This window comes from Polistes fuscatus, unplaced genomic scaffold, assembly GCF_010416935.1.
Source record: "Polistes fuscatus isolate 324 unplaced genomic scaffold, CU_Pfus_HIC Scaffold4, whole genome shotgun sequence".
NCBI classification, from domain to species: Eukaryota; Metazoa; Arthropoda; class Insecta; order Hymenoptera; family Vespidae; genus Polistes; species Polistes fuscatus.
Genome location: NW_025113118.1, coordinates 4,592,974 through 4,611,874, shown reverse-complemented (window position 1 = coordinate 4,611,874; position 18,901 = coordinate 4,592,974). Strand labels below are relative to the sequence as shown.

The 18,901-nt window shown below is 29.7% G+C and overlaps 3 protein-coding genes across 7 annotated transcripts; 1 reads left to right on the top strand and 2 right to left on the bottom strand.

Annotated features, from left to right (window-relative positions):
- Window positions 1–857: 857 nt before the first annotated feature.
- LOC122520788 (exosome complex exonuclease RRP44) lies at window positions 858–5,271 on the bottom strand. The gene is made up of 14 exons (XM_043641048.1): window positions 4,961–5,271; window positions 4,676–4,873; window positions 4,426–4,583; window positions 4,162–4,349; window positions 3,846–4,072; window positions 3,486–3,764; window positions 3,059–3,343; window positions 2,746–2,983; window positions 2,361–2,619; window positions 2,035–2,278; window positions 1,745–1,965; window positions 1,465–1,633; window positions 1,126–1,401; window positions 858–1,020 (listed from the first exon to the last, which is right to left on the bottom strand). The coding sequence occupies exons 1-14, from the start codon at window positions 5,012–5,014 to the stop codon at window positions 871–873; spliced, it is 2,946 nt and encodes a 981-aa protein (XP_043496983.1). The 5' UTR covers window positions 5,015–5,271; the 3' UTR covers window positions 858–870.
- Window positions 5,272–6,240: 969 nt separating this feature from the next.
- LOC122521315 (brahma-associated protein of 60 kDa) lies at window positions 6,241–9,812 on the bottom strand. 3 transcript variants are annotated; one of them, XM_043641925.1, is made up of 7 exons: window positions 9,713–9,812; window positions 8,632–8,760; window positions 8,366–8,541; window positions 7,689–8,034; window positions 7,401–7,598; window positions 6,856–7,114; window positions 6,241–6,764 (listed from the first exon to the last, which is right to left on the bottom strand). In XM_043641925.1, the coding sequence occupies exons 2-7, from the start codon at window positions 8,743–8,745 to the stop codon at window positions 6,358–6,360; spliced, it is 1,500 nt and encodes a 499-aa protein (XP_043497860.1). In that variant the 5' UTR covers window positions 8,746–8,760; window positions 9,713–9,812; the 3' UTR covers window positions 6,241–6,357. The 3 variants fall into 3 exon arrangements, with proteins under 3 accessions (XP_043497860.1, XP_043497859.1, XP_043497861.1); XM_043641924.1 differs by lacking the exon at window positions 9,713–9,812 and adding an exon at window positions 9,052–9,092; XM_043641926.1 differs by lacking the exon at window positions 9,713–9,812 and adding an exon at window positions 9,052–9,092 and having other exon boundaries at window positions 7,689–8,019.
- Window positions 9,083–15,946, top strand: LOC122521317 (AP-1 complex subunit sigma-2). Of its 3 annotated transcripts, none has more exons than XM_043641933.1 (5): window positions 9,083–9,687; window positions 10,489–10,667; window positions 10,790–10,898; window positions 10,997–11,134; window positions 15,263–15,946. In XM_043641933.1, exons 2-5 carry the CDS (start codon window positions 10,489–10,491, stop codon window positions 15,305–15,307), a joined length of 471 nt encoding a protein of 156 aa, XP_043497868.1. In that variant the 5' UTR covers window positions 9,083–9,687; the 3' UTR covers window positions 15,308–15,946. The 3 variants fall into 3 exon arrangements, with proteins under 3 accessions (XP_043497868.1, XP_043497867.1, XP_043497866.1); XM_043641932.1 differs by lacking the exons at window positions 9,083–9,687; window positions 15,263–15,946 and adding exons at window positions 10,064–10,407; window positions 13,903–14,525; XM_043641931.1 differs by lacking the exon at window positions 9,083–9,687 and adding an exon at window positions 10,067–10,407.
- Window positions 15,947–18,901: the final 2,955 nt, after the last annotated feature.

Genomic DNA, 18,901 nt, shown 5'->3' with positions numbered 1-18,901 from the left:
TAAAATTTCTTTCCAATCTAAAATATATTTTATTAATTTAAATACTCACCACTACACACAAGATAATGTCGAAGTAAAAAAATGCATCAACTTCATTGCTGTCACTCAACACATTGATAAGAATAAGAGCGAATATTGCTTGGACAAGTATAAAGAAGACGACTTTGAATGATCTTGCAGACCAAAAAAAATACCAAATTCTAAATGAGATACCTTCGATAGAGTAAACGATATCAAGGACAAGCATCAAGAGATCTGTTAGTAAAAGTAAATTTGTTCTGACACTTGATGCGTCTATAGTCCGTGAGTAACGATGAACAACGACGTTCGGAAGACCGTGATTACTATTGTATATACGCACGCACACTCTAACGAGTCTTTTAACATGGCCCTTACGTCGAGTTATTCTTGTCAATCGACCCTAATAACTAATGGTTATCGTCTAATGACGCAATACGACGTGTTTCACATTCTATATGTACAAAACTCCTTCGAACATATTATTACCTGTTTCCCTTTCGATTACTATAATTTACAATTATTATAAATATTTATCGTAACGATCAAATTGTTTAAATTACTTTTTTAAAAAGTACATTTATTTTTAGATTACTGATCCGACCATCAATATTTATTCGAAAAAATTCAATGTTTCTCCTTTTCGTTTGTTCGATGCAATAATATTCCACTTGGATTTCTTAGAACTTGATTTTGATATCTATGGTCAAAACTTATGCAAAAGTATGGTAGTAGTAGCAATAACGGTATAACATCACACATATAATTACTATAAATATTTATTACAATTTGCTTATATATTTTTTGGATAAAAATATACTCGTAATTTAGAGAAAATATATTTTGTTCAATTTAGTTCTTCTTTTTTTTCTTATGTTTCTTTTGTAAAACATTTGCACTTTTTCTTTTTTCTGCTGTATTTGCTACGTTTACTTCCACGTTAGAAATGGATTGTTGTTCAACTGATTCCTGTATTATTGGAGGAACGCTGAAACCTGGAATCTGTAATTACATATGAAAAATGTATACAAAAAATATTTAAAAACTAAGTAGAATTAAATGACTGTCTGTAGATATACTTTAAATCGTTTTTTCCGTGATATTTACCTCTGGCTTAACAAGCTTGAAAATCAATTTTTCATGTTGGACGTTAGATCTATCTAAACTTAACTGCACTACAATAGGATCAAATGTTCGAAATGTTATATTTTCGTATGACTGAGAATGATCCTCTCGGTTATATGTAAAATTAACAGATGATTCAGCTTTGTTTAAATACAGTGTCCCTTCTAAACCATATTTTGGAATTAGTACTTGTAGTGCATTTTTTCGTACGAAAAGAATATATCCTTCTTCATCTTTGACTTTTTCTCGGAAAAACAACTAAACGGTAGAAATAATTAGTATATGCATATATATGTTTTTATGCTACTAATATATACATACATGTATATTTAATGCAACCGATGCTCGGCCAGCGTACTGTGCCATCCTATTTCGATAGTTTAAATTAGAACATAATTTATGATTTTCTTGCTTATCCAATAATTCTGGATAAGTAACATCTGCTCCAATGCATACTGCCAAGAGACGATGTACGATAATATCCGCATATCTACAAATAAATAGAATCAAATGTAATGGTATCATAGATTTAGTGAATTAAATTAAACTTTACGATATATATATCTAAAGATGAAAAATGGATATTTAACATAGTACCTACCTACGGATAGGTGATGTAAAGTGCGTATATATTGGAGAAGCTAATCCATAATGAAAGAATTCATTTTGTTGGTGCATTCCACTAATGAAATATACTGCTTGTAACATACATCTTGTTGCCAAAATTCTCAACATAGTATTAAAATAAGGATTATCTTCTTTTTGCGCTTTATCTAATGATTCAGCTAATTCTTTTCCACTGTTTGTATTTATTACAAAACCCTATTATAATACATATAAAAAACACGTATGAAGAAATATATGTAAGTTTACATCGAATTAATTTCTTACCTGATTTTTTCCAGCTTTAATCAATGGTTCAAAATTTTTTTGCGATGGTTCAGGATGCCTTCTAAGCATCGCACATTCTGGAAATTCCGAAAAAATTTTGTGTGCAACTGAAATATTTGCGAGTAACATGAATTCTTCGATCATAAAGTTTGTATCCCTTAATTTTTTGACTTGCACGTCAATCGGTTCGTGAGTTTCGTTATCTTCTCGCAAATAGATCTCTGGTGATGCCAAAGTCAAAGCCCTGAAAATTAAAATTTATCATTTCAAGCACGTTTAAGAGAGAGAGAGAAAGAGAAAGAAACGATGCAAATAGTCTCTCTTACCCTTTGTCCATTCGTTTTTTCTTCAATTTTTTTGCAAAATTATTTAAATTTCTTAATGATTCGGCAATTACATCGTTCTGATTGACGTCGTCGATTTTAATTTGAGCTTCTTCATAAGTCATGGCACGACGTGATCTTATTACTGATTTACAAAATGTGGTATTTATGATATTTGCTTCAGAGTCGATTTCCCATATACAAGAAAATGTTAATCTATCTTCATTTTCTCTTAGAGAGCATAAATTATTACTTAGTAGTTCTGTATAGATATAAATATAAATAAATATATTTAAATAAGAGAATATATTAAAACAATCTCTAAGAATAATAATACACTTGTATTAAAAGATTATATATTATGAAGCAAGTACATTAGATCCCGTACCTGGTATCATAGAAATCCTTTTGTCAACTAGATAGACTGTAGTACCTCTTAAGGCAGCTTCCTTATCCAAAGCTGTTCCAACCTTAATAAAATGAGTTACATCTGCAATGTGCACGCCAACTTCGTAGTTACCATTTGGTAATAATCTACAGTGTAAAGCATCATCAATGTCAGTACACCCTGGTGGATCTACGGAACAAATGTCCAAATGCCTCAAATCTTCTCTTTTTGCGATAACCTAAATATTATGAAAAGTTGTTAGAAAATAATTAATTGAAAAACACATTATCGTTCTAAGATTAATCATATTTACGTCTTCCGGAATAGACCATGGCATTTTTGGAAGAAAGCTAAGTACTGCATCGGAAAATCGGCTGTGTGGAACATCGTGCTCTAAAAGCAATACTTCATTTTCAGTTTCTTTATCTCCAATATTACCTAAAGCTCGTACAAAATGTCCCAATGGGTATCTCGAATTTCTTGGCCATGAATCTATGGCTACTATAATCCTTTGTTTGCTTAATAATTCCGATTGCCTAGTTTCTATTCTAACTTTAGGAATTTTTCTCTCAGCAGGTACAAAAAGATGTTTTACATTCTAAATAATATATAACAAGAGATAAACATAGAACGCGTAGAATTAAAATTATAATTATAAAACAAATTGATCGATATACAGATTATATTAAAAGATATATATTATTATATGTACATGTGTCTATATATAGACATATATTTACCCCTTGAATAATACTTGGTTTTAAGATACCACAATATTGTCTCCATTTTCTTCTAATGATACCCACTATTTTCCCTGTTGGAGTTCTTTCGGTATCTTTTACGTTCAACGAATTATTTAATTCTTTTTCATCATCTAATATGTCTGGTATATCTGTATCGTCTTCATCTTGTAATACGATATCGCTGGGAATTGACCATTGATCTTCTGGAAAAAGTTCAACCGCAACGATGTCACCATCGATGGCCCTATTAAGCCCCATTCTACCTTGCACCAGTATCTAATATAATCCAAAAATATAACGAACGAATAAGTTGTCTATAGTATATCTAAAATTTTATCGCAAACAAGATTTTTTTACCGATTTTTCTATTCCATCTACATTTACATTTCCTTCGAGAAAATTTTCTCTCGATGCGGAAAATGTTCCTTGGAAATATTTTCCATTCTTAATACCATAATGTAATTCAGAAGGTGGCAAATGACATGGAAAAAATTCCCGTCCTTCTGTTTCCAGTTGAAAATTTCTTTTAGATAATTTGTCTAGCAAGAAATTTGACTTTTCCAACGATTGAACGTATTCTTCCACTGCACAAATTATATGTTATGATCTTTTAATATTTTATACATGTACGATAATCTATTTTCATTCGTTTAAATAATATAATATATCTTACTAGAAAAGACAGGAATGTCTTCTTGCGCAGCTTTCATTTTATTGTCTGCATCGTCTGTTAATAAAACAACGAGAACTTTTTTTCCGTCAGGATTTAAATGTTTATTGTACCATTTTGTTGCAACGCGTATAGCTCTATCGTTGCGATCATTTATATTTTCCCCTGGTACTCTTTCCACGTAAGTTTCTCTTCGCAAATAAAACAAAATGAATGAATTATAACATAAAGAATAAATAATTGTTACATTTAATATAAATGACTTACTTGTGATGTTCATTGACAAAAATATAAAACCTTCTTTTAACATCGGCAATGATTTCTTTTAATCTTTTATAAACGACTGGACTTTTGTGTCGTACTTCTTTCAACACAGTTTGTAAAATAATAACGTTGTAAAAAACATTTTCTGACAATATATCAATCTAAAAAGATGTACAAATCATTGAAATGCTTACTATTAAAATCCTAACAAAAAAAAAGACAAAATACATTAAACAGATTATAGATAGCTCACTTGATCTAAAATAATATTAGTATCCAATACAAGATAGTACGGTGTTGAAAAAAAAGTGCTTTTTGCACTGGTATCTTTAATATCTAGTATGCATTCTCGATCTTTTTGTTTGCAACGATTTGGAAAATCGTTAGAACTTTCTTTGCAGATTTTGGAACCACACCAAAGATCATCCCGCAAGTAATGTTCCCTAACAGTCTAAATAATACAAAGAAACAAATTCACAATGTTATGTAGAAAAGCATAATTATAGTGGTAATAGTTATTTACATAAATTCGTTATACCTTATAAATATTTCCGCCTTTAGTCTTTCTAAAATATACTTTCGTCGTTAACATTGTTTTAATAATATTAGATACTTCATTAATACATAATTAACTGTATTTCAAAGGAAAATACAAAATCTTCTGTTTAGGTTACTGAAGTAGATATATACACGTGCACGGAACTGTATACAAGAAGAACGAATGTAGTGTTATAAAAACGAAGCTATATCTTTCTAGGTTTCGTGGTTATAAATTTGTCTATTACGTATATGCAGTATGAAAGGATGATTTCTATTGTCACTAGAGAGCACGTCGATTCGATGGGTCAGATTTTTCAAATATATATAGTTGCACCACAAACAACACACAGAAAAAAAACAACACACACACGTACAAAATCTGAACTCCCGAACACCACCGCCGCCCTCGTGGAGAATTATCGTACCCGATATTTCCTCATTTTCAATGACACAAATTCGACGAGAACGCGTATCGCGTTCGTTCTTCTTGTACACATGAAAAGATCAAGACCGTATTCGTACCATCTGCAGTTAAATTATCTAATTAAAAGTTCTTAATTTGTAAAAAAAACTGTTTACGCATACGCATCAAAAGAATATGCGGGGAGTTGAGCCAGGTTGCTACTGCCTAAACACACCGTTGGTTAAAAGAGAATAGGTAGTCGAATAAGATTAAGTGAACTTGAGGCAACACGGTGTACTTTATTTAATATGTAGTACAATAATGTAAGAAAACAAATGAACGAAGAATAAAAAAGCGAAAATACAAGCGAGTGAAAGATGAGTGAGAGAATAAATAAGTAGATGAATAATATGCGCTTGTCGAGTGGTAACATTGCTAATAAAACGATTGCGATTGAATTTGCTTCTACAACCACCGCGAGATGAAATCAAAGTGGCTGACATTAATTTATTACCAACGATTAAACCGGACAATATAAATTCCATAAAATGAAAACGTATTTAAACAAGATATGTGTAGTACACTTGTATCAATATTTTTATTAATTGCATTATGTGTAAGATTTAGTGATAATAGTACTGCGGCAAATATATAATATAATATAAGATTTTATAATTCATTTAAAAAGGTCTCATTTCAATAATATACGTAATATACGTATATATATATATATATATATAAATAAGTCTCTCTTTCTAATACATATTCGCTCATAAATATATCAATGTTTAATAATCGCTGATTTTATAATTTAATTCACATAATCAGAAAATAAAACAGAGAGAGAGAGAGAGAGAGAGAGAAGAAAGAGTCCATTTGTAGTTTACATATAATATTACGAAAAACTCAAATTTAATAGTAACTATAACTAAAGATTATCGTGAAAATATTTTCTACATTTCAATGCATTGATTGAGCATTATATAATAATTTTATGAATTTCGTATGCCAAGTGCTTGTTCTAACTCGGCTCGTTTTTGTTGAACTTTAGTGTAAAAATAACGACAAACAGCTTCTTGTGCCCAAGGTTGATAATAAAATTCAGCTCTGCGTTCTTCCTCTGGATTTCCAACGACATCTGTCATAGTTTTCAAATCTCTTGTTTGAGATATAATCCACTTGTTAATAAATTGTTGAGGATCCTTGGCAAAGCTTAGGAAAAATTCTCGATTCGTTTTTAATTGATTAATTGTATCAACGGTTTCATGAATTTTGTTATCTAAACTTTGTATCTCTTGTTGACTTGCAGTCGATAGCAGAAAATTATTCATTTGCGTTTTTAATGTATCATCGACTTCAACTTCTATATCGTAACACGCAGTTTGTTTAGTTTCTGTGCCTAAATCAAAGTTAATAGATAGATTTAGAAATAGAACAATTTATATCTACAAATGACGTTTTAGATAAAGTATACTTTCAGCTTAACTTACCCTCTACGCTAATAACATGATTAATCACAATGGGATCAGGTGGATGCAATAATGGATTTAATCTTTGTGGTATTTCAGCAAATTTCATTCTGGGACAAGCAAAGATTTGTTCCAAATATTTATCACAATTAATGAATTCACGTTCATGGCTGTCTTGAAGCTTATGAGTTTTGATATATTGCCAAAGCGCTGAAATGATGACAGGCCGAGTTTGCGTATGTACACCTAATAATCGTGCAAGTCGTGAATCTAATTTGAACTGCAACAAATAATACACATGTAAATTATAATGTATCTGTAACATTTATTCGAGAAAATATATATATATATAGGACATTCCACACCAAATCGGCCATTTTTTCAGCTGACCTTTTTTGATTCAGCTGAAAATTTTATGTTATTGATGAAAGACATACATGATTTTTTTCAAGTTTTTTCAACTACTTTTTTTTGAGATATGACCAGGCTTAAAATTTGTGAATTGACATAGAATGCCCCTATATACATAGAAAAAGAGATATGGGGAATATAAAAATATGTAATACCTGTAAAGGTTGATAATCGAGAAGTAAAAGAATAGTGCAGCGAACATTTTTGTCTCCGGGTCTCTTAACTTGAAACCCATCAGTTTCTTGTGTAGTTAATGTACGATGCCATTCTACTAAATGATTATCTGGTCCATATAAATCTTTATCTAATTCAATAACTAAACTTTTAAAAAAGGACGAAAATTTTCTTTTCACCTGTTGCAATATACATATAAGAAAAATATTATTATCAACAGAAATAAAAAATGTAAAATGTTATTAATGCGAAAGGATTGTATATTATACCTTGTTGGGATCATTTTTAGTATCATCTAACAATCTGCCTTCAACTCTGAGTTCCCAAGAAGCAACCGAACCCTCCTCTCCCTCAGCTGCTTCTTTTGCTGGATAGAAGGTATTGGAAATAAAAATGCGTAACTTTCGTTTCTGTTTCATTGGACGTTTCAAGGCTTCTTGTATATCAAGACGTTTACGCATTATAGTTGCATCCAATTTCCTCTCAAATGCTAGTAAATCCATATAAGCTTGGGACTCTGGTACCAGATCTCGTACTTTTTGAGGTAATATCTTGTCAGCGAGTTTCTTTTTCTTCTTGGATGTGGAATGTGAAAAGTCACTGTTCCAAAAATACCTATATAAGTTTTTGTAAAAATTACAGATTCAAGGATCAATGTGTGTACAAATTTGTTGGCAGCGTGATGATGACATGTATGGTTCCTGATTTTCCAGAGAAGAATGAGATCAATCGTGTATGAGTAAATTAGTGATTATAGGTATACTGTTATAGGTATACCATTATAGATATACTGTTTCAGGTATACCATTATAGGTATAATGTTATATTATAATAATATTGATAAAAAATAAATGTATGTAAAATGATTATTCTAAAAGTAAGCGTACTTGTTTTCCTATTAAAATAAATGAAAGAGTGTATATTACATGCAATATCTATTACATACGGTTTTTGTTGGGACAAAGGTATTCTTTGATCGGCGCTTCTTTTACCAACAGGAGGCGTTGGCATTGGACCTTGACGCATATTGGTATAAGCCTGATTAGGTCTCATTATTCCTCCTGGTCCTGGTGCTGCGTTGCTCATTTGTGGAGGAGGTGTAAATCCAGATCTTTGTTGCATCTAGATATAAAATCATAAAACGATCTATAGATATGCGTTTGCATTACTTTGATATCAAATAAAGATAGGTTAAAAATATTAAACATTTACTGGAAAATTTGGTCCTGAATATTGACGCAGATTTGGTGGTACAGATGAAGGAGGATACCGTTGTGGTGGAGGACCATTACTTCCTGTATTTGGAACAGGAAATCTTTGCGCCATATTTTCTTATCTATTCTGTATTCAAAATAAAATATATTTCAATACTTTTATTCTATTATTGGTAACATTATGAATCCAGAAGTCTTTGAACTATATCAATGCAATATTATGGATCAAAGTAAACAATTGGGAATTTTCTATAATATACATACATGTTTCTTTAAATTATTCAATCTATATTCGATAAACGAATGAAAATGTTTAATATATTACTATGAATAAATGAGCATACATAGATTACAAACATAACCTTAAAGGCACTTAAATATACTTTTCTACATTAAATATACAATTATATATACTCACCCACGGCACAAATTATTCTTTCTGTTTGATTTATAACTTTTGAAAGTTGTTTAAAATTAAAATGTTTCAAATAGATGTGACCAATAGAAAGAATAAATCATAAAAACACTTTAAGAGAGGCTAACACAAAAAAATCTCCATATTTAAACATTATATATAAGCATTATGTACATATAATATATGTGTTATATGCTATGTAATATTTAAATTTTTAATATGTACAGATACATTTAAATAATCTAAAATGTACACAATACAAGGGCACAAACTGAATAATAAGTAATAAGAAATAGCAGAGGACTCATAACGCTAATACGAAACTTCCATATTAAATTCTGAGATGTTAAGACGTTGCTTATGTCGCCATCTAGTTAATATCTTCTATTTGAATTTTATCTACGATAGGATCAAATATTGAATATATTTTATTCCTTATTTAGCTTGTGATACGATTTTATAAGAGCTTATAATTATAAAAATTTCTTCGAAGAAAATGTTACTTATGTCAACTTATTTACTATTACATATTTTGGAAACATCTTATCACACCGCCATGTTTAATTCATTCGACTAGACTCGACACTAACTCATTGTGTTCTTTATTATCTTACAATTGGACTATCAGGTGATGCAAAGGTAACAATTTTAAACAAGTACATACCATTATGATGATCATTTACAAAAAGACTATTCGTATTTTCAATTCAATTTAAGATGATCTTTACGTTAGCTAACATGTTTGCATGCATACTTATATACATATCAGCATTACATGTATCCCAATTTCGAACATACCATATTTTATAGTACCTAAATATACATATATGTACTATTTAGTTAAGTTTGTCCCTAGAAATGTTGTAATCATCAAGTTTCCAAAAAATAATTTACATTTATATCCTGCAGTGTTTTAACATTTCTGTATATATATTAACTAATGTTACACATTAAAATAATAACATTGTTACGAGACATTATTTTTTTTTTTTAAATAAAAACAGATATGAATAAACATTTCTAGTGTTCCAATTGAAAAGCATATCGTGGCAGCAACGTAGTTTCCGTTAACAAGTATAAAAGTACTAAAATGACGTCGCGTAGTCGTGTCAATAGATCTTAGTAATGTACACGAACGTAAGCGTACGTAGGCCATAAGTAGAAAGGGCATGTTCCCTTTAGTGATCAAGTGAATAGTTATATTTATCTATTATGCAATAACCCCATTAGTAATAAACGACAAATAGTCGAATGAAAATTAAAGTTGCCTTTTGTCGTTTTAAAATAAATAGTGCTTTTGTGACTGAAATTTACAGTATATTGAAAAGATACAGTACATAACATATTTTGCACAAAATGGTGCGTTAATCTCTGCAATAGAAAATATTGAAGAAGAAAGTTTTTTTTACATGTAATATATTGTTCTTTTTATTTTTCTAGATGCAATTTATGTTGTTATTCAGCCGTCAAGGTAAGCTACGCTTGCAAAAGTGGTATGTAGCGCATCCGGATAAATTGAAGAAGAAGATTACGAGAGAACTAATTACTACGATACTTGCCCGGAAACCAAAAATGTCAAGTTTTTTAGAGTGGAAAGACGTCAAAGTTGTTTACAAAAGGTATCTCTGACTTATATTAACACTCAGTATATATTTAGCTTGTGCATTTTTTAGAATATTGTGATGTTTGAAAAGAAAATAATAGTAATAATAATAATAATAATAATAATATTTCATTTTAGATATGCAAGTTTGTATTTTTGCTGTGCAATAGAACAGAACGATAATGAATTGCTCACTCTAGAAATTATACATCGATATGTTGAATTATTGGATAAATACTTTGGTAGTGTGAGTAGAATTTACTGCATTAATCTTTTCATCTTCTTCCCTAACTATTTTTACATATACAATGCACATGCATATGTTTTACTGTATATTTTATTTAGGTATGCGAGTTGGATATAATTTTTAATTATGAAAAGGCATACTATATATTGGATGAATTACTAGTTGGCGGAGAAATACAGGAGACAAGCAAGAAAAATGTATTGAAAGCCATTGCAGCTCAGGATTTACTACAGGAGGTTAGTTATGGAGATGTACCCATTGAATTGTAACGTTTCTTCTTTGACACTGTGTTTGTGTGACTGTTTTTTCCTAAACGTGATACGTTGATCATTTAAACGTGTAGCATATCTAGAAATTTGTTTTAAACTTTAGTTAGCTAGATTCATATACGTTACTTTCGATTAAACATACATAATAAACTTAACTTTAACTAGTGCTACACTTTTAAATGATCCATGGATACTATACTTATTATTGGTAGTTATTGTGTAATGTCTCTAACAAGAGTAATATGCAATTTTTAAATGATAGACAAAAGAACAAGATTTCTATACAAAAAATACTACTAAATCTGTGATGCAAATGTGGTTTGCATGTTTATCTTTTTCTTGTTGATATAATAACGTGGTATATATATATTATATATATTTTTGATATAACAGTTTTAGATATATAATAACTATATTTTTTTTAATACCTATTGCATTAAGAAAAAATAATTTGACAGCGATTATAATATATAAATTAATAGGGATATTTCTGATATACACCAGATAGCTATAAGATTAAATAATACTTAATAGCAACGTAAATTCTCTTTATATTTTTTGCAATATTATTATTAATGACAATCAATGTATACATTTTTCTTATTTTTGTTTCGTTAATCGTGCTAGTCGTCAAAAATATTTTATATGCCTCGTACAAATGATTCATTGTTTTTTATTCAATACTACTATAAAAGGTAGACTTACAATTTTAGTACAAACGACGAGTCAGTCGAAATCAATATTTATTGGCTGAATTTGTCATTTAACATATTCATCGTAGAATTTTATTATGTTTTACAATTTTTAATCTATATTATTTTTTATTTTTTAGTATTTCATTGAAAAAATATTCCTTTATTTTGATTAATTGCAAATTTCTTATCAAATAATAATATTTTTTATATTCTCTGGCTATTTATGTACTTTTTATTTTTGTTTAATTTATGTAATCGGTGTAGACGGAAGGTTATTTTGAGAACCATATTAAATTCCTTATCTTATTTTATATAGTAACTAGTAATTATATAAATATATTTAAGCAATATTTCATCCATGATTGAGTTAATCGAGTAAAATATGGAGAAGTAAATATTCTAATAGCTAATCTTGCGTGCATAGATTGCTTAATGTGTTTGTTAATTGATTATTTTAAGCGAGCTTGTAGCGAGATTATATATAATTATTTATAACAATATTATATATTGTGTATGCGGTAGCATCTCCATGGAAGTAAACTGTCTACTGCATGACCATGTGTTTTTTAAATACATTTTTTATCTATAGAAGATTCTCAACGAGTCAATTATGGTGTGCCAAGATCAATGAAAGACGCTCTGTTGTTAACATACACTAATTGTATAATAGTAACCTAGGCAGAAACTATGTTTTCATTTATATTTAATGTGCCATGTAAATGATGTACATATTTTATGAGAGATAACAAAGCATATATTAGAGATGATATATAAATCATAGAAATGGTAAGGGAAATTGCATAATATACAATGTATTATATCTAGTCAATTTGATTCGCAAGAATGTAAAACAACTATTCTTGTATTAGCATCATATATGTATTGTATAGGCTACTAATTTATTTCATGCAATAACAAACTGATTAGTTCTGGTAGAATATGAAAGAAAAATGTTTTTGTTCCTCCTCTAGTTTGGTTGGGTCTAGTAACGTACTATTGCTTTGTTGCAATGATAAGCTTGATATTATATTTGCCATTATTTTATTGATATTTCAATGATTGTTAACGAACATAAGCATGCTTGCCTTGTTATTATATACATTACAGTATTGCCATAATATTAAGGATAATATTATAGTATCTAATATATACTAGTTGCCATTACTAATGACGTTACTATTTCATGTTAATAACAGGAGTCTTTAGGAAGAAAATTTAATATCATTTGTTATATAGATTTATGGCAATATTGTGACAAACGTGAAAATGATTGCTATGGATATGCTGCCAATTATACATATTTTCTTGCCAATATGTATTATGAACATTTAATAAATAATGAATTTTTGTTATTTTTTTAATTTAGTATTTTTGTGCGCGTGGTGCGTGTGTGCGTGTACGCGTGCGTGTTTGTATGCATATATATTGTTATTGTATTCCAATAATAAATTCATTAACGTTTATATACGAGACGATAGAAATTATGTTACCAACTATTTATAAATTGCACATAAACTTTTTACCTATCCCAATGAGAATGTTTTATTCACTATTAGCTTTTATTTGCTTGTAACTATATATGATGCTAATGCCATTATAATTGTTTTTAATATATAGTTAAATATTATTTTAAAAGAGATATATTTATTACCATCATTATTGGAAATGTTAACTTGTGAATATTATAGTGATAGTTTTTGTGTATCATCTTGTGTATAACCGATACACACAAAGACTGTTAATATTAATTGTTTTAAAGCATTTATAATTATTTATGCAAATACGTACACATGGCACTAATATAAATGTAAACATTGTGAGTGCATTATATAATAATAGGTATGTTAAGAAAAATAATATAACGGAATAATGAATATGTAAGAAGAAAAGAAGTACATTTATTTTGGCTGTACTATCAGAATCGATTGAAAATCGACAAAATAGTTTGTATAATATTGTAGAAATGAAAGTAAAAAGTGTTAACAAATTAATTGGCGCAAGAGTATGCAAGACTAGTTAGCGTTTGTTTCTTTGTGGAAGGATGAAGCTGTGGAAGGTGCTCTGCGGGAGATAGGGCTTTTATAGGTGCTGCATTCTTATATATTCTACATGCCAGAAATGACTACCCGGATGAACGTCTGCATCGAAAAATTCACCCTTGAGAACTATGTCGTCGTGCGCATCATCATATGTGTCAACTTTATCACAAGAGATTTTTTACATAGATTAATCTCTTCTTCGCCGTTCAGCCCTCTTTCTCTCTCTCTCTCTCTCTCTCTCGCTCTCTCTTACTCTCTCTCTCTCTTTCTTTCACTTCCACTTTCACTTTCTCTCTTTCCCTCTCTCCCTCCTTCAAATTTGAAAAATAATGTCATATTTTTGTACCAATAGATCGTGCAGTATGAGAATTGGAAAGTGGTACAAAATAATATAACATTTCAAAAGATACAAATTTTATATTCTACAATCAGAATTTTTCACTTGTATCAATATTATCTTATAGTTATCCTGTAGATTTTGACGAACTATAACTGTGGCAATAATATCTCATACGTAATTAGAAGAGCATAAGGAATTTTCGAACAAAATCTGTATTCGTGTACGTTATATGTCGGAAGAAACTGCTTAGAATTTTGGTGGTATAACTAGATAAAAAAGAAACAGAAAGGAGGAAAGAAAGAATAATTTATATGTATACACAGATTAGATAGATATTTCTAATAGTAAATAAGTACAATTTGGAATCATCTTTATATGTATGTATGTATATGTACGTAAGCGTATAGTATAAGCAATAAGATTTGATCTTTCAATGTGAAACTAGAACATCGAATGTATTTGTAATAAACTCATAATTGTATAATGTTAAGAAATTTTTGGACAAATCGCGCTTCACTTTTTTTACAAATTGTGATTTAGAAATTTTTTCAAATGTTTAAGTAAGAAATAAAACAAATATATTGAGTAAATATATTATTTTAACATTTGTGTTCTCAGTCCAATAGTGTTTCGTTGTGTATAGATTGTTGTTTATTAACACAATTAATAATAATATATATGAGGTACCCTATAGCATGCTAAAGAAAAACTGTTTAAACTAAGCTTAAAAATCTAGACGCTGTATATAAACGTGCACTATACACATCACTTTATTAATAAAAATGATTACAAAATTATTTGATTATATGAAAAGGGTTCAGTTCATCATTTGAAGCTGCATCAAGAAGATAACTTGAGTCAAAGTAGGTACGTGCTTGCTTACTCATATATATTCTGTGATTATCGTATTATATAAACTTTATAATAGGAGGCAGCATCAAAGTAATTGATCCCTATTCATATATTATGTCAAAGTACTCTAAATAATTTTCCAAAACTATTCACATTGCTTATGTTTCAGGAGGAGACCCCGCAAGGATTTTTCGAAGATCACGGATTAGGATAATATTTTTCCAGGAGTTACTTTTTCTTTCCAATTGGCAAGACATTCTATAGGAATGCCCTATCATTCCAGGAAATTGATTGCATTTTATGTGTAAGCTACTATTTTACTTAAACTATTAAGATTGAATAACGCACTAAAAAAAATCTCTTAGTAAATGTTATGTATATATATATATGTATATGTATATGTATATATATATAACAAGTTATTACAAATTTTAACAAGAAATATGTTATTCTACGATTGATCACTTTTCAAAGATTTAATTAAGTTAAAGAATAGCGTAATATACGTATTACTAAGTCACCAGTCAGTATTTTCTAAATTTAGGTACATTGCTTTTTTACAAGTAGCAATGTTACATATCAGGTAAAGAAAGACTTGGCAATGAATTATATCATCTATATTAATTCATTATCATAATATTTCAAGTTGTTTATGCTTTATCTCTCATGCTGATCCAATGACTGATGAATTATTTGTAAAATGTACTTATTGTTAGAAATCATTATTATATTGTTTATACGAGTAATTAATGATTACATTTAAACAGACTGTTCTGTTGGACCTTGGGTGCACAATTACATTTAGTTAGACCGTGTAAACGTGTATATAAATATAATATTCAAGTTATACAGATTTTTTGTTTATTCAACTATTTAGTATTATACTGTTGCCGATCGCTGAAACGAATTTATATCTAAGGCCATTGTTAACGATTTTCATAGCAGTAAATAACAGTTAGACTTTCAGATATTTTCCATTTGTATACTCCATAAAATGTATATTCCAAGTATACATCACATTTTCCATCACATTGTCTCGTTAAGTCATGTTATAATGTTCTCGTTGAATTTTTCATATCCTTAATCTATTTGACGAACAAGGGAAAAGAAAATAATATTGAATTCTCTAACGTATTGATGCTAATTATTCGTAAGGCATAGCACAAATATGGGTATCACACACAAAGATTGCTTCTAATTCAAATGTTTAGGGTACAGGTAGTTCCTGTCCTCTTATTGACATTTCTTCAAAACGAAAATGTCTCTTTTGACGAAATATCTTTAAATTAAACAAGTTTATATTATATTACACACTTGTTATTAAGATTGCCGATGAGAGAAATGAATAATCACAAGCAGAATACGTGTTTGTTATACAAAGGAGAAAGGATAAGGATGAATTCAATTGTTAAAGTGGGATCTATCTGTATGCTGAAGATATTCTTCAATTTAATAATGACAATAAATATAAATATATATATATATATATATATATATATATACGCACGAATAAACACTAATAGGCGCGCGCGCGTATACACATATACAAAATTAACACACAAATATAAATATATTCAAATATTATCTGACAGAATTCGTATAAACGATTAAATGATAGCTATCAGGAGTCCGATTTTTTTCATCAAACGCTGTTGATTATAACGTAGAACTACGTAACATATAGGAGTACGTAAAAAAGGTATATTTATCAGATTTATCGCTGAAATAAAAAGAAATATGAATGATAGTAAAGTTTGTATAATTGCTTCGTAGGACATATTTATAAATGTCCTAGAGCCATTTAATTTATCGAAATCTTTAAACGTCTATCTTGCGAAAATATTTTCGATTTTATTAATCATACATTTAAAAAAGAGTAAGTGAAAAATTAATCGTCATTTCTACAATATCAAACGAGAGCATGATATGAAAGTCTGAAGAAAAATATAATAATAAGAATAGTTTACTTTTTTTTTTTTTTTTGCGTAGTTTTGACTTTATCCGAATACGCAAATATTTTTCATTGCAATGTAATCAAAAATAGGTTTTAAAATATTTTACGTTCTATGTAAACTGTGTGTGTTCAACTGCTGCACACGTTTATAGAAAATACATGCAAATTGATAGAAAAACATTTACCAATGTTAAAATTAAAATATGTATGTATTTTATGTTAAGACTGCATTAATTGCAAATGATGCTTTGTGCTCCGTCCATAATAAATAAAACAAATATAAGAATAAATATATTCGATTAGTTTTAATCACCTTAGATGATGCCTACCGATTGCACGAACTTGACTCGATCCTATCCCTTCGTGCATGAAATTAACGACGACTTTTTTTTTTTTTTTTACTTTAATTTAAATTTAATTTCTGTATTTCTTATTTTTCCGTTATTGTAAAATATATTTTATTCGTAGTGTTATTTTTCGATATTTTCCTCTTCAAGCAACATCCGCCTGTTACGAAAGCTGATCGACGAATGAAGCTTGGCTATCTATTTAGCCCTTTAAATAGCTTCTTTATATAAAAACAAGACATATTTTATACTAACGAAAATAGAAAATACGGAAATAAAATTTAAATTAAAGTGAAAAAAAAGTCGTCCAATGTAAGCGAGATTCGATTTAGCGATCTTGCGGTTACAAATCTGGGCCGTTGTCAGCTGCATTGCTGACGGCTCATATTAACTATTGAAACGAACTTATTGATATGTAAGCTATTTGTGAAAATTCTGCCTTTTTTTATTTGGAAACGATTGAGTATTGGGTCTTACTGTTTGCACAGTGTACGGTCCTAAATAATAATTAATAATAATTAAGTAGAATTTAAAAAAAATCGGTCTGTCCTACAGATTTAATCCTCCCTTTGTAAGATAGATCGAGGTCGTTTGAGTAGTATAATTTATGCTTCGTCGGACAATGTAACGCGCGTCAGAAACGTCTAACTTTGTGGTAGGCACGTGCGTGCGTGCGTGCATGCTTGCGTGACTGCGTGTGTGGTTGTTTGTTGCATGCGTGGTTGCGTACGTGGCACCGTATTGGTTCGTACGAATGAATAGAACGTTGAACGTCGTTAAAAAAACGCGCAAAAAGAATGTGGGACGAAGATACTCGGAAAGGACGGGAAACATTTCTCTCTAGGATTCCCACTCGTTCCTTTATTGAAAAATCACAAACACAACTACCGCTACCACCCTGTCATGCGATTAACGCGGAAGTTTCATTCGCTTTCATACATTTCTTTTGTGTTGGATCACAGGAATATTGACAATGATATGGTAGATTCTGTTATGCTAGACTTACTTTAGCATCGTAATTTACGTTCGTTATTAGAGCTATACTATAAAAGTGGTGTCGAGTAGAAAATAATCATTATAATGTGCTGATAAATATCAAATCTCTTAGCACAAGCTAGGCGAAAAGAATGTTAAGAGAATAACCGATGCCAAAGGAGGTGGATGATGCGCGTCGGCGCGTTCAACACATTTTCAGCACGACGTTGCTTCGTCATCGTTATCGTACAACGGTTCGACAACGATGACGTCTTCACGTTCCTCTAATCCTTTTTCGACAACCAACTAGCCCAATTTGATCTCATAGATGCGCGATAAACAAACAAGTATACCCATTAAAAAGGACCAATAACGACGTTCATTTGACGCCTCGTTCATTCTTGATATGGATCGCAATGAACGATCGTAACAAAATTACCATGGATTCGATTATTTTCCGATAATATTTAAAATCGGAATAAAACAATAGAGAGTATAAGTAGAAAAGCGGGAAACGCGCGTTCTCTTCCTT